This window comes from Fundulus heteroclitus, chromosome 20 (assembly GCF_011125445.2).
Source record: "Fundulus heteroclitus isolate FHET01 chromosome 20, MU-UCD_Fhet_4.1, whole genome shotgun sequence".
In the NCBI taxonomy this organism is placed as follows: Eukaryota; Metazoa; Chordata; class Actinopteri; order Cyprinodontiformes; family Fundulidae; genus Fundulus; species Fundulus heteroclitus.
The window spans coordinates 47,356,636-47,372,082 of NC_046380.1; the positions used below are offsets into that span (position 1 = coordinate 47,356,636).

General features: G+C 40.9%; 1 protein-coding gene across 1 annotated transcript; it reads right to left on the bottom strand.

Moving 5' to 3' along the window:
• Positions 1–1,476: 1,476 nt before the first annotated feature.
• Positions 1,477–15,150, bottom strand: LOC118567096. Its single transcript, XM_036151201.1, has 7 exons — positions 15,059–15,150; positions 5,231–5,331; positions 4,920–4,995; positions 4,633–4,709; positions 3,826–3,985; positions 2,987–3,266; positions 1,477–2,916 (listed from the first exon to the last, which is right to left on the bottom strand). The coding sequence occupies exons 3-7, from the start codon at positions 4,966–4,968 to the stop codon at positions 2,853–2,855; spliced, it is 630 nt and encodes a 209-aa protein (XP_036007094.1). The 5' UTR covers positions 4,969–4,995; positions 5,231–5,331; positions 15,059–15,150; the 3' UTR covers positions 1,477–2,852.
• Between the last annotated feature and the right edge of the window lie 297 nt (positions 15,151–15,447).

Below are 15,447 nucleotides of genomic sequence, written 5' to 3' on the forward strand. Positions count from 1 at the left end.
GTAAAACTCATTCACACCATCCCTCCCTAGTGCCCCACTCACCACACACAGATTTGCCAAAAAAAAGGAAAAAAGAAAAAAAGACGCTGTACACACATTTCCACATAACAGTCGCATCCAACACTCACAAGAGGGGGGGGGGGGTCACCCCAATTTAACTATACGACTGCTTGTGCCCGACCCCCGGCCCCGCCCCCGGACCAGGCCCCCCAAAGAGGGGGGGCCAACACAACCCGTACGGGCCACCCAGCCAGAACCCCCCTCACCCCCTAAATACCTAATAAACCCCCTCCCTCCCCCATCTTACCCTAGCCACCCCTGCCCCCCACTCCTCCTGGGGGGAGCGGAGGCGTCAGCCCCAGACCTGGCAAACCGCTGACTACCCACAGCAGCCCCCCGCCAAGACCCCGGACACAGTGGCTCGCACCTCCTCCAGGCCCCAAACTCCTTGCCGCAATCGGAGAATGAGGGTGTGCAAAAGACCCCCGATTCTACCTTTGCCCACTCAGATGTTGTGTTGTTGCATGTTGTTCTCAAGTGTGTTTAAAACTGGGAGTGCCGAAGAGGGTGCACGGCACAGCCCCCCTCCTCCGGAAGGAAGCTGGTGCCAGCGCACCCCCTCCGTGTGACTGCCCAGAACCCTCAATGTCTAAGTGCGGGAGGAGGTGAAGGGAGCCGTCCGAGGCGAGGCTCACACAACATAAGCCCCTCCCCCCAGACGTCTCCCCCCCCACCCCCACCCCCACCCCCATACCATGGCCTACATGAGTGTGCGTTATGAAAATGTTTGGAGTAAAAGTGTCTGAAATGCATGATAAAATTGGGGAGAGGGACGTCACCAAAAAGTGGCAACCTCCAGTAACGCCCTCTCCCCCAGGACCTACATGTGTGGCGGCGTGATGAAGCAGGCAGAGGGAGGAGTCCGGGGATGGGAAGCAAAGGACTGGGGAGCCATCCCAGGGAGCCAGCTCCCCTACTGACTCCAATAGGTACCCCCGCTCCTTGAAAGCCCCACCCAGAGAAGGGGGCCACAGGGCCCGCCAGCCAACCACCCACCAGGACCAACACCTCCAAAAATGGAAAACAAAGCCGTGTTTTTCTTTCCTGTCACTACAATTTAGAAATGAAAAACCAGAAAAATTTAATGAGAAAAACAGCCCGTTTTTGGATTTCGCCAATTCATTTTCCATTTTCTCCTTCGGATTAAACGATGAAGACGGTTTCACGGCTGGCCTGGAAGTGCATGAAAACATTTCAAAATAAAAGCATCGATGTAACATAATGGAAGCCTGAAGAAAAAAAAATAATGAAGCGTAGAGATGCCTTTTGAATAAAAAAAAGGACATTTTTACGTTGCAACATGATAGTTTATTGTAAAGACATAAGTTTTATTACATTATTGTGTGTTTTATTAGTGGAACATAAAACACAAAAGACAATCACATGCTGTAAACCAAAAAAATATAGAAGCAAAGTTTATTTTTCTCATCAAGCAAAACCCATCAAGCAAAACCCACCTTCACTATAGGATTACTGTTTATATGTGTCTTGATTTTAGTGAACAGTACATATTTTTGAAGCTAACAGAGAAATAAAGATTTTTTTATTGATTGAATTGATTTATCTTCACTCACAAATAAATACAAATACTGCCACGTGGATAGAGTGCCTCATATATTTCCTATTTGTCATACAAAAGATGCTAATTAAAAAGTTAAACTGTTCCCTGTCTGGGCTAGAAAAGCATCTATAGCGGCTTTCACAGGAGTTCCTCAGTGTTTTCTCTCTCCACAATGGAAATTTTTGATTACATTTTTACTAAACAAGAGTTACAATCTCCCTTACTGAATAGCCTATAGATGGAGATTCTTATTCATAAGACAACTGAGATCCAGTCTAACCAATAGCTAGATCAGTTGCATTGCCTATCTTTTCTAAGTCTCCCTGCCACAACACACCCATGAGGGGCCCATGCGGGTTGGATGTGGGCCAGTGAGTGGGCCCCAGCTGGGCTGCCCAGCTATTTTTGAATGGGGGTTCCATGGTGGCCTGAGGGTGGGTTTCATATGGGCAACCCAGTTTTCTCCCACATTGGACCCACACTGGACCCTGGGCTGATTATGGGTCCTTATGTCCTACACTGTACCCAGGCTAGCCTTTATTATTACAGGCTATTTAATTTAGGAGTAGGTTCTTATTTTGTTTTATTACTGTATTATGTATAATTTTTTGTGAATGCTGCTTGTCAAGACTTTGATGCAATCAACTGTGAGTTGCCTCTATCCACTATATAAAATAAAAATGCCATGCCATTAATCAAGCTTAAAAGCAATAATAGTATTTTACAGATTAAATCAGATGCATAATACACAGGCACACACAATATGAAACAGATTATAATAACCAGTATAACCAGTTATGAAAGTGTTATACATCAAGAAAAAAAATGGAACAGGAAAAAAAATGGTCCCATAACAAATTTTCTTCCGCTGAGCAAGAAGTGGATCTAGTGGGAGAAGGAGGGACCTGTCTGGCCTGTCTATTGGCTCCCCTGTCCCTTGATCAGATCAGCCATTTCGAAGCTGCACTCTCCACATCCTTTCTGGTGATCTGGCTGGTTAAGGTGTTCTTCTTTAAAGCTCCTGCAGGAAATATATGTTATGGTCACTATGATCACAATAAATGAGTATAAATTTCTCTCAACAAAAGTTACTATTGTTAGAAGAAATGTGAATGTAATCATTTTCTATTTATCTTTTTATTAAGGACTGTTCTACTGTTTTTGTAATGAACAGGAGTCGGACCCAAAAACTACCCGAAAACAGGTCAGTGGCGTTACGAGGTTTGTTTATTTAAAGGAGAGGGGAAGTGTGGCTCTCGGGACGCTCTGCTTGCGTCTTACCGGCCGGCAATCTCCTGGAGACAAGGGAACAGGTTAGTGACCAGCGGGGCAGACGTGAGAAAACAGCAAAGCTGGATCACTAACCTGATTGCGGGCTGGATTGTTCGGGGAAGGTGGTTCTGGAGATAAGAGGCGTCCGCAGGCAGTTGAGGCCAGCAGGCAGAGTCCGTATGGGGTAACCCAGGGGCGTAAATCCAATGACAGTCCGGGTTCATTAACGTTGGGGCCAAAGATCCAGCAACAGGGATATCCGAGGTCGGGTTCAGGTTCGGTCCAGGTTCGGCACACGGGGAGACAGTCCAGGGGGAAGGGTTTCCAGACAGACATGTATCGGACAGACAGGACCAGAGAGGGCTTCGGCAGGCTCGGGAAAACAGAAGACAGGTCAGGTCGGCAACAGACAGGCAGGAATAAACTAACAGGCTTGAAGGTGCTCGGCAAAAGGCTAGAGACGTTCTGGCACTGGAGACTGAGATTGACGGGGCTTTTATGCAGCTGGAGACAGGTGGAGCCAGTAACGTTTAATTGCAGAGAGGTGGAGACTGAGCAGGTGAGTAAAAAGGGGAAATGGATCAGCTCCAGTGCCAGAATCATTACAGTTTTAACTTCACACAGGCCTAGACAAGGAGTCTCTTGCTATATGTGTTAATCTTACACCTCCTGGTGTACCAACCCCATGTTGTGAAACTCCCCCTTGTCCTTTACACCCATGTTGTGAATTCCTGACCCCTCCTGCCCTTTCTTTGATGTCTGATAATAAAGGCAAAGAGACAGAAGGTAGCCAGCGCAGATGGCCCTTCTGCCCTCTTTTCTTTGAGAAGAGTCTAAAACTTGTTTGTGTTGATTTTCTTTCCAGAATAAAGGGTTAATAAACTTAACCCTATCAACTATATTACAGTTATTATTATGCATCATGCCCTTACCAAATATGACTTCAAACAGCTTTAAAGTCCTGAATTCCTGCTTTCCATTCCGGCCCACAAAGTTATACTGCCTTGACAGGTCATGGTCCATGGTGAAGACCATCATGCGTCGTGTGGCCTCATCCACAGTGCTCCCTCCAATGTCTGCCACTGCTGTGACCTAAGGGGGAACAAAGTCAGTACAAAGTTAAATCATTTTTAATTTTTTTGCAGCTTTTAATGGCTCGCTTTTATTGACAGTAGACTGACAGAAAAGGGGTGGAGAAAGGGGAGAGACATGCGGCAAAGGACCGCGGGTCAGACCAAAGGCCTCCAAACATGGGTCGCGCTACCAGCTATGCCACGAGCGCACCCCCAGCTAAATCATCTTATAGCCACTGGAGTAAACCTGACAAAAAGACAAACTCTGGATCTAGATTATTTTCATTGTTGATTAATCTATCAATATAGATTAATGTATAATTGTTGATTATTTCAACAATTAATCGATTGGTTGCTATAATAATAAAATGTTAAAACATTTTGAAATATATCGGTGCTTCCCAAATCACTTGTTCTGTCCACAAAACAAAGAGATACTCGGTTTATGGCCATGAATGAACAAAGAAGACCGAGATATTCTTATTTATGAAGCTGAAATCATAGAATTAGGACTATTTTGCTTTAAGAAAACTATAGTTGGCAATTAATTGAATAATTGATTACTGTTTAATTTATTGATGATTTGTTGCAGCTCAGATCAGATCTACTGCCAGCCCCCCAATAAAACTGAATTTAATTTCACTAGCCTAGACTTTACATACATACCAGTTCAGACATGAAGCTTTGGTCAGACAGTTTTTCCTCCATTACTTCGACCTCCCTAACTGTCTTTAGGGGGAAACCTAAAGACAGTTAGGGAGTTAGTTGATTGCATCGGGACTTTGATGCAATCAACTGGTTTCCTTATATAGGACATTTTTGACCAATCTGTATAATCTGACCCAATCTGTATAATATGATTGAACTTGACTTTGTAAAGTGCCTTGAGATGACATGTTTCATGATTTGTCGCTATATAAATAAAATTGAATTGAATTGAATTGAATTGAAACTCTCTGGGATAAAAGAAAGGGTGTCGCCACTGTTGCCACACTGTGCCATGGTTTGGACAGAATCACTCTCCTAGACCTGTAAAATATACAAGCACCATCAGACAATTCATTTATTACCGTGCAGTGAATTAAAGTATTGTAAAAACAGTTGGGTAAAGAAAATACAACACAATATGTTTTGTACAACAGGTGATACATTTGTGCATATAATTATATAACATAGACATCAGTGTTTCCATAGACTGTCAGTGTGTGGTCATGGGAGACGACACCAACATATTAACATATATTAAAACAGACAGTCACACTACCTGCTTTTCTCCTGACAGCCAACTTGTATGTTGCCCAGTCAGGTTTGGGGTCCCTGCCAATATTTTCTTCCTTTTTGTTCGGTCTGAAGTCTCCATTATTCCTAAAAAAAGAAAAAAGAAAAGAAAAATGTTTTAGTAATGTGGCTGATCTGCTCCTTCTGCAAGACAAGCCTTCAATATAATCACTACACTATTTTAAAGATAGCATTAGTCTTGAGACTTAATGCTTTGCACTAGCACCCTTGTCCAAAATAGACCTTCCAGCCCACTCATTCCTAGGCCTCCAAACAACATCAACAGCTACAAATAAACCGCATAATAGCTTTTTTGCAAGTAGAGATAATAACAACATAACAGTCCTAAACAGAACAGCTATTACAACATGAACGACTAACATCACAACAGCTAACATCACATTTGTTTCTGTCATTAATCACTGATGTAATCTAAGTCCATGCAAAGTAAAGCTAGATTTGTTTTCTCAGTCTAATTTGAGTCACAGAGTGACTGTGATAAGCTAATGGTTGCATTATAAGGAACAGGGATATTTCAGCTGGTTATATGCACTGTATCTAGGGTGGTATCGTCACTTCGTTTAGAGTCCAAAATAAGCGACTTCACTTTCAGAAAAAAAAAACAAAAAAAACCCAGCAACCCGCAACTAGAAAAAATAAGCCCAAAGTCGCATGAAAGCTGCTTGGCAACAGTAAGCGCAGGTCAAAGCGTTGAGGGGGAAAAAGCGCGGAGAGCGCTGCGGGGGAAAAAAACATTAACGCCATTAACACACGTTAAAAATGTTGCAGTCGGGGTCACTTTAAGCTGTGGCTTTTTTTGTTGTTGCTGCTGTTGTTACTTTCAAACCTCTTGCATTCTCGAAACCATGTGAAAGTTATGTTGTTGAAACTTGCCGAAGCTTGGTGTCTGCAGTAGGAAATTTAAACCTAGCTAGTTCCTGCCCTCTTCACTAGTTACTTTCCAAAAAAAACTGTATTTATTAGAAGTACAGGGATATTCTTACCTGTATGTTGCCCGAAACACACAGTCTCCACTGCACTGTTAAAAATAACGTCTTCGGCGCCGAACCAGAGTAAAGTGTGCACAAGATGGCGCCTGCCAACTTCCGGCTAAGCCTAGTGATATCATCCACTTCCTGGTTGAAATATAACTGTTGGAACTGTTTTGCTATTGCTAAAACGTTTAGTTTGACAGATGTTTGACCTGGTCTAGTCCTGTTTCGGACCATTTTCACCCTTATTTAGTCAGCTTGGGTGTTTTCCACAAACTAATTTAGTTGTAAAATTATTAAAATGTGAAAATAATGAACGTTCCCTTGTCTCATGTTCACCGCCCCCTAGTGACTGAATTAAGAATTGTGGTCATTTATTTTTTTTCCGCTGTAAAGTTTGTTTGTAAAGGCCTCAAATAAAATACTTTATAAAACCAATAATTACTAATTACTGATTACACTAAAACACTGTTTTGGGGAAATTTATATTAATAAACAAACTGGAATACTCAAACAACTAACTTTTATTGTGCTGTTTAAATTCTTAGCATTTGCCTTACATTTGCAAAATACTTTAGTAAAACATGGGTATTTATAAATCTCTTAAAAGCTACTTAATCCACGACATGGCATATAGTTGTAAGATGTTAGAACAGAATTAACTAAACAGGACAATAGAAAATTAGTGTACAAAAATCATTAAGCTACACATAAAATAACAAAATACATCTTTTTTACATCAATTTTAAGCACAATTCCTGTGTAAAAACAGGAAGGGAAGGGACATTAAAAACTTCATCTTATGAATATGAAATTTACCCATCAGGTAACAAAACATATTGGTCTTTCATTGCATTAAAATTTTACGATGAAATTGGAAATTAAAATTTTTCATCCGCTTCACTGAAAGGGGGGTTGTGAAATGAGTTAAATGATGTAAATTGAAATAATTAATTTAATTTGTTGAAACATATAACATGTCTGATTTGACAGATTTTGAATTTGTAAAGGGTGCCCAACTGGAGCCCACCTATTGCCCATGCTTGGTCTAGCCCATTTCCTGCCCACATGAGTCTTGTGGGCAGTAGATGGGTTTCCCACATGGGTCCCAGCAACAGAGCCCACTCTGAGCCCATGCCCAGGTGAAGCCCATCTAGCCCAGGTGAGGCCCATATGGGCCCACCTGGACGTGTTTGCTGGGACACGTGCAACTTACAGATTAACTTATTTTTAAATCCGCTGAATGTTTAAAATGACATTCTTGTCAGTAGTATAACGTCACCTTGTGGGGATTTGGTATAAAAAGTTGTTTAAGTAAATAGTGTAACACTTCAATAAAATATTAACCACTTGGTCTCACAGAAATATGTAAAATAACCACAAATATGCAACATTTCAATCCAAAATTAATATGGAAAATTCTTAGTACCTTAAGGGAAATTTAAATATATAAAAAAATCTATCGAAAATAGAGTAGAAGAACGTGAGCTGCTGGCAGGAAGGATCTTCTGGAGCTTTCATCCTAAAGAACACGAAGAAGTCCCTTGCTCTGTTGATTCTTCACTGTGTTTTGGAGAGGAGTGAAGTTATCTTCGGCAGCTTATGCAGCTTTCTTTTCTGGACAATCAGCTCAGCGGTTCCAGTAGAGGATCCACAGCACAGGACCAGCTTTCTGGATCGATTTTTTTCAGCAAATGAGCCAAAATTTGCACTTTCTAAAACAGACTTAGAAAAGATAGGCAATGCAGCGTATCTAGCTATTGCTTAGATTGGACCTCAGTTTTCTTATGAATAAGAATCTCCATCTATAGGCTATTCAATAAGGGAGATTGTAACTCTTGTTTAGTAAAAATGTAATCAAAAATTTCCATCGTGGAGAGAAAAAACACTGAGGAACTCCTGTGAAAGCCGCTATAGATGCTTTTCTAGCCCAGACAGGGAACAGTTTAACTTTTTAATTAGCATCTTTTGTATGACAAATAGGAAATATATGAGGCACTCTATCCCCGTGGCAGTATTTGTATTTATTTGTGAGTGAAGATAAATCAATTAAATCAATAAAAAAATCTTTATTTCTCTGTTAGTGTCAGGGTCTAGTTTTGATTTGGGTTTTTATTTACTATTGTTCAGTTCTTCCTCCTGTCTGGGTTTAGTTAGGTTCTGGCTTTTGTTATGGTTAGTTCTGTTTCCTCTTACCACTCCCACTCAGCCTTCTACTACAGTTAGTCACACCTGCCAGCCACTAATTAGCCAGACTCACTTCACCTGCCAGCCTCCCTACTTAAGCCTCACTCTGCTGTCACTTCTTTGCCGGTCCGTCATCATTCAACACCCTCTCTATGCCTGTCTGCTTGTTTGCCTTTTGGAACCCTGCCACCTCTGCTTCTCATTCAAGGTTAGTTCTGTTATCAAGCTCTGATTGACCCGGTGCCGAACTGTGGACTCCTGCTGCTGCGCTCTGGCTGACTCAGTGTTGTGCTGTGGGTCTCTGCCGTGCTGTGGGGTCTCTGCCGTGCTGTGGGGTCTCTGCCGTGCTGTGGGGTCTCTGCCGTGCTGTGGGGTCTCTGCCGTGCTGTGGGGTCTCTGCCGTGCTGTGGATCCGCTACAAGTCTTCCATCACTCACATCATGTCTGACTGCCCCTGTCCTCCCATCTTGGTCTCGGCTCTGAACCTGCCAGCCAGCCCCTGCATCCTTCTTCTCCGCCTGTGATCAGACTCTGGCTCTACATGTCATCACCATCCACCACCTGCAATAAACTTTCTTAAAATTTACTCTGTGTGTGCGTGTTGTGTCCGGGTTCATCCAAAAACAAATCGTGACAGTTGGCTTCAAAAATATGTACTGTTCACTAAAATCAAGACACATATAGACAGTAATCCTATAGTGAAGGTGGTTTTTGCTTGATGGGTTTTGCTTGATGAGAAAAATAAACTTTGCTTCTATATTTTTGGTTTACAGCATGTGATTGTCTTTTGTTCCACTAAAAACACATAATGTAATAAAACTCACGTCTCTACAATAAACTATCATGTTGCAACGTAAAACTGTCTTGAATAAAAAAAAAAAAAAAGACATCTCTACACTTTATTTTTTTTCTTCAGGCTTCCATTATGTTACATCAATGCTTTTATTTTGAAATGTTTTCATGCACTTCCGGGCCAGCCGTGAAACCGTCTTTATCTTTTAATCCGAAGGAGAAAATGGAAAATGAATTGGCGAAATCCAAAAACGGGCTTTTTTTTATATATATAATCTTTGGTGGCACTAAAATTATCTCTAAAACCATTAACAGATGTTAAATGGTAGTTCACCAGCAGGTGTCAGCCAACATCATTTTCTGAAAATTCTTTTTTTAATATGTTGGTACCTAATGCGAAATAAATCCTTAAAAAATCAACGGTTCTGAAAATATCAACGGATCTCCAAGAGTGCCTTCTCTAAGCACTTGATTATTTTCATAGTCATTGATAAAACGGTTTTAGAGAAAAAAAAAATAACTTTATAGTCTTGTACATGTAAATTTGAATGTCTTGTATACAGTTCAAAATCGCCTGGATTTTTACCAAACTGAAATGTTTAGACTCCATATGATCAACAAATGTCCACATTTCCATTGGCCTAGAACAATATTTGTGGAAAATACATTGATTTCTCCATTTTACAAACTTTTAAAAAATCAGAGTGTATTGCAAGGGTAAAGACCCTGCAATACCGTGTCTTTACCCTTGTTCAAATCTAAACTCAAAACCCACATGTTCAAGATTACCTTTTCATTAAGATTTTATATTACTTTCCTGTGTGTAGTTTGTGTTGTTTCTTTTAATTATGATGATGTTGCTTTTACCACTTATTGTTTTTACCTGTACAGTGACCTTGCGTGTTTTGAAAGGCGCTTGAAATAAAATGTATTATTATTATTATTATTATCATCATCATGTTTCCTGTTGCTTTGTTACTCTGCCATATTTTGTTCCATCATTCATCCTCATGGTTTGTTTGCCTGCCATGTTCACCATGTCTGTTATAACATTTGATCTAATTGTATTATTAAAAGCAACACTTGCTGGTTTTTCTGCATTGGGGTCCTTCTTCAACCAAAAACATAGCAATTTACTTTGGACAGGAAAACAAGTTTTCCATCAATTTCCAGTTCATGGCATTTTTATAGTTTCTTGAATTGCTGGGTTTCTCATCCATCTAAGATTGACTTTTATCATGATGCACTATTGTTCTATAACTGAAAAAGATCATATTAAATAACTAATTAAAGGCCCCAGATGAACACAACATTCATGCCTTTAATGTATCTACACACACACACATGTATAGAATGAAATGATTGTTCAAATAAATGATTCCTTCTTCTTTTATCCACCTGTTTTTTTACTGGGGTTTAATTTAATGTTGTGTGATTTTTTTTTTGCAGCACATATTTTCTGTATATAAATTGAGTGTAAAAGTATATTGATTTTGCAGACAATTTAATATCTCTCTTATGTCCCTGTTTGAAAGTAACTACTCCACAGGTATGTTAGCAATCACACAGTTAACCAACCGAATCAGCCAATCTGATCTAATCTTTTCAACCACAGACCTTGTTTGACCAGACTCAGTTAGACTTCACCTTAGTCAGCTTTATCAAGGCTATCATTTTCTGTTCGCTCTCTCTTCTATAAAGAAACTAATAGAATCTAGATTTCCATTCAAGAAAAATACTGATCAATTTCTAACACTTCTTAAAGTATGGCTTTCAAAATCCTTTGCAATTTATTTGTTTTTTACCATAGTGGTCAATGAAGAGCTCAAGTTTGCACAGTGGGTGTCAAGGAAGTTTTAACACAGTACAATCTTGGATGCGTATTCATCTTCCACAAATTTTCCTTATATTTTTTTGACATTACATCCACAAAGTTAAATATATTTTTTAGGAATTTTGTTACAGACAAAGACAAAGCAGTGCATAGTTGTAATGCAGAAGGGAAATAATACACTAAAAATCCTTTACATCCTCTAAAAAACAGAGTCCAGTTGTATATAATCTAACGACTCCTCGTTACAGAGGAGTGGACCAGTTTCGGGTTAATCTGCTGTCTTAATGACTTCAACGACCGCCCATTACTAAGGGGTAGACCTGTTTCGGTTGAATTTGCATGTTATCTAAGCCATTACAGGCCTTTGTTGGGCAGTAGTATAAAGCTTGGTACTCATCATTACTCCAGACTTTTTGAATTCAGAAAGCTTCCTGGAGAGGAAGCGAAATGTTTTTCTGCTTTGTTTTTTACTTTCTTTGGAATGACCATGACCTGGATGACTGAGAATCTTCACCAGCATAATCTCAGTGAAAATCTAGCTTTCCAAGGTCTGAAAAAGAACATTGTTGAACAAACAGGATCTTGAAAACCAAAGAACGCCACAAGAAGGAAGTTGTGGAGAAATTAAAGGTATACTATGCAACCGGGGTTGATTTTCCAGCGAGGCTCCCCCAAGAGGGTGAAAGTAAAAGTGCACTGTCATAAAGATGCTCAGCTGTTCTTCTGGTTTCTCCGTCAAGCCAGGCGCGGTTGTTTTGAGTTTAGCAGACAGGCGAACGCAACGAAAAGTAAAAAAAAAACGGCAGTACAATCAATGACTAACACAGTGAAAGTACGAACATCAGGGCTTCCCGCAGCGCTATGTTGGCGAGGCAGCCGCCTCGCCAAACTCACGCTACCGCCTCGCCAACATTCCAAAAAAAAAAAAAAAAACTCGATATGCTTGCATGTTTATTTGACGTTAACACGCGGTTCTTTGTTGTTGCTTTTGCACATGCATATAGTGAATGGCAGGGCAAAAACACATGGATACGTCCCCCCCACCCCCCGCTCCGCGCAAAACTTGTCGCCCCCTCAATTCACCATCCTCGCCAAAGCACATTCCTGCGGGAAACCCTGCACACACAGAGAGAGAAACCATTCCAATGTTACTTACAATCGCATCAGCAGAAACGCGAGGTCTGCGTCAGCCTTGCAGCCTTCTTTTTCTTTTAGCTCTCACCATTCTGAAAAAGCTTGCCCGATGTTCACCCGTGTACGACTCCTCTCTCTGTCCAGGGCCCTTTTCCTCTTTCTTGCCTGCTCCGACATGGGCTTTCGCTGTTTTCTCGCTGGTTCCGCCATAATAACTGCACAAATATTGCCATTGCGCTCGGTCCTGCTGAGCAACTAGCATGCCTTTCACTGGGGGCGTGTAGCAGTTCTCGCCGTAAAGCAAGACCGACTCTCGCGATGCACACGAGACTTCTGAGCCTGTTGGTTCGGGCCGAGGGCTCCTGCAATTGCAAGTACGGTATTTCCCCCACTGACCACCAGGGCGGCCGAGAAAACCTTAGTTTGACCTGAAATGACTCATTTAATCATCCAAAACGGTATGGAACACATTCATTAACTGAAAAATGTTGCATAGTATGCCTTTAAAGGCAGGGTTTGGTTATGGTAAAAAATTGCAAACATTGAACATCTGTTCAAAGCTTACTCTGTAAATGGGATCAGTATGGAACAACTGTGAGCCTACCAAGACATGGTGGTCCTCCTAAACTGACAGGTTGGGCCAGGAGAGCTTTAGCTAAAGAATCTGCCGAAGAGGCCTAAGTAACTCTGGGAGAACTGCAGACATCCACTGCTGAGGTATCTTGAAAAGAAACTCCTATTTTGCATCCCATAAATCTGGATTTTAGAGTTACAAGAAGACAGCATTTTGTTAAAAGAAAGCCATAAAAACCTCAATTTGCAGTGTTGGGGACACAGGTGATAGGCATTCTGCTCTTAGAATAAAACAAAATGTTTGTTCTGCATTTAAAATACTATCTATAGAGGCAATTTAACATTGCACAGCACCCTAAATATACCAAGCCCACGACAAGAAGTTGCAAGACTTGAAATTGATGCTCCCAGAAAGTTTCTTTGCAGTCTGACTGAGCTTGAGCTGTTACTCAAAGAAGAATCAGCAAAATGTTTAGCCTTTATATGTGCAAAGTTGCGGCAGATAGAATATTTTCAGCTGCAATTACAACTTATTTTGATTGGGAGAGTTGACACCAAACTTAAAATGTTTTTATAATTTTCCTTTTATTTCAAAGATAATTACTAGGTTTTGTTCTGTCACATTAAATCCCAAGAGGTTTGTGATTATTCAGTGAAATAATTTGAAAGGTTCACAATGGATGAAGACTTCTGCAAACCTCTGTAACACTAGAAAAGCTGAGTTAGCAAAAAAGAAAACTATTTAATTGTATAAATATATCCTGTATGTTGGCTTGATTATGCAAATAAAAACTTTATGTTCGATATAAGAAAATTATTCCGGGTTTACTGTAAAACTTTTTTTTTTGCTAGTTAATAAAACATATATTTTAAAAAACAGAGGGAACATTCAGTTCATAAAATTAAAACTCCCATTTGTATCTTCAACACTGTTTGTAAAATAAATGCGTAAAATGCTGTGCTATGTAAATGTGGAGACATGCCACAGTTAAGCTTTGGCTACAGGTAACACTTGTTCAAGCTCTTTGTTTCTTTGATGTGTTTGTCTCTGTCCCTGGACCGTGAGTTTGTGTCCCCTCTCTGCCTGCCTTCCTGCCAGCGGCACACAGTGTTTAAACCCTTTTCACTAGTAACTCCCGGCAGTCTTGCTCCTTCTAACATTAAGGCCTCCGAGTGCTTTTTGTTTGGCTCTTTGTTTCATCTTGTTGTGCCTTCAGATTGAAGCTGTATATCTGCTGTGCTCCAGGTCCACTTTCATGCTGCCTTCTGCTCTCTTATTTCCAGAGTTCCCCCGGCGACTCTGTGTACCACCTTGCTATTTTAACAGCCCACCCGCCTTTCATTCATCTATTCAGTCTTTTTCTAGCCTGTTCTGCTTTGAGCCTTCATTCCTACACCTTCACAAGCCACCCATACAACCACTAAACTATAACAACCTTCAAAAATTTAGATGCTCAAATTCTGTGTTTTACAAAGTGAGATTTTATTTAGGTACAGAAGAGCAAAATAAAAGACACAATATATGTCACTTTCCAACATGTGTGAACATCATTCCAGTTTTCTTCCTATCATCTATTAATTGCAATATATATATATATATATATATATATATATATATATATATATATATATATATACACACACATACAACTGTCCTATCCATTAGTCAGTTTATGTAATTTCTACCCACAGCTTTTTTTTTTTTTTTATCTTTGGCTGAGTGTCGTCATCATCTGCATGAATGTTATATCGACCCAGGACTTTGAAATCATGGACTTGACAAGTTTTTAATTTGGAGTGGACTGAAAAGTGTTTTGCAATAGGTTTGAGGTCAGGGCCATTCCAGGTCAAAGCTCAAATGTTTGGTTTGGATTATCTGAAATTAGGTTCTGTTCTGTCTAGTTTTTCTTAGTAATTTTCCTTTAACGTGTTGTGGAAAGATGTCATACCACAATGAGCATACTGGAAAATATTTTCACAGTCATAGATTCCCAACAAGCTAAACAGATGTTAACTGTGTCAGGGTTCTCTGTGTTGTCCTGCTCTAACTCTGCTCCTCAGGTGTGTCTAGTTGGCTGAGGGGGCGTGGCCCACACCTGCAGCTCTTTGCAGGCGGCTTCCTTTGGCTTCTTAAGCAGAGCGCTGACAGATGGAAGACGCCAGAGCCTTAAACCAGTCGTGGTACGACGTGGCCTCTGACCAAACTCCTGGAAACATGCTTATGAGTTTTTCGTCTTTGAACTTTGACTAATTATGGATCTACCTGTTTTGTCACGGTTTTTTGGTGCTCGGATGCACTCACCTGCCTTGACGTCTCGTCCGGAGAATCAGCTCTTCAGAATTCTCTCACTCAGATTTTGCTCTGGCGCTCTCCTCATACTCCCTGGATGTTACCCAGCGGGGCCTGAGATTCCCCCTCCCGGATTCTACTGGTTCTTCCCTCACTCTGGTCAATCCATCTGTCACCCACTTCCGAGGAGGCTCGCTCTGGATCCCTCACCAGTAACATCAGCCGCCCTCAGCCACTAGCCGCCAAACACCAACAGAGGTAGGATCACAGAGTTCCCTCGGCACTACTTCTCCCCGGTTAGGTCCGCCCAGCTTTATGGTAAGCAGCGCAGTTTCTAGTAGTTCTCCTGGTTCACCTTCCAGAGTCATTACTCTTCTTCTCTTTGCAGTCTCTCCAGCCGT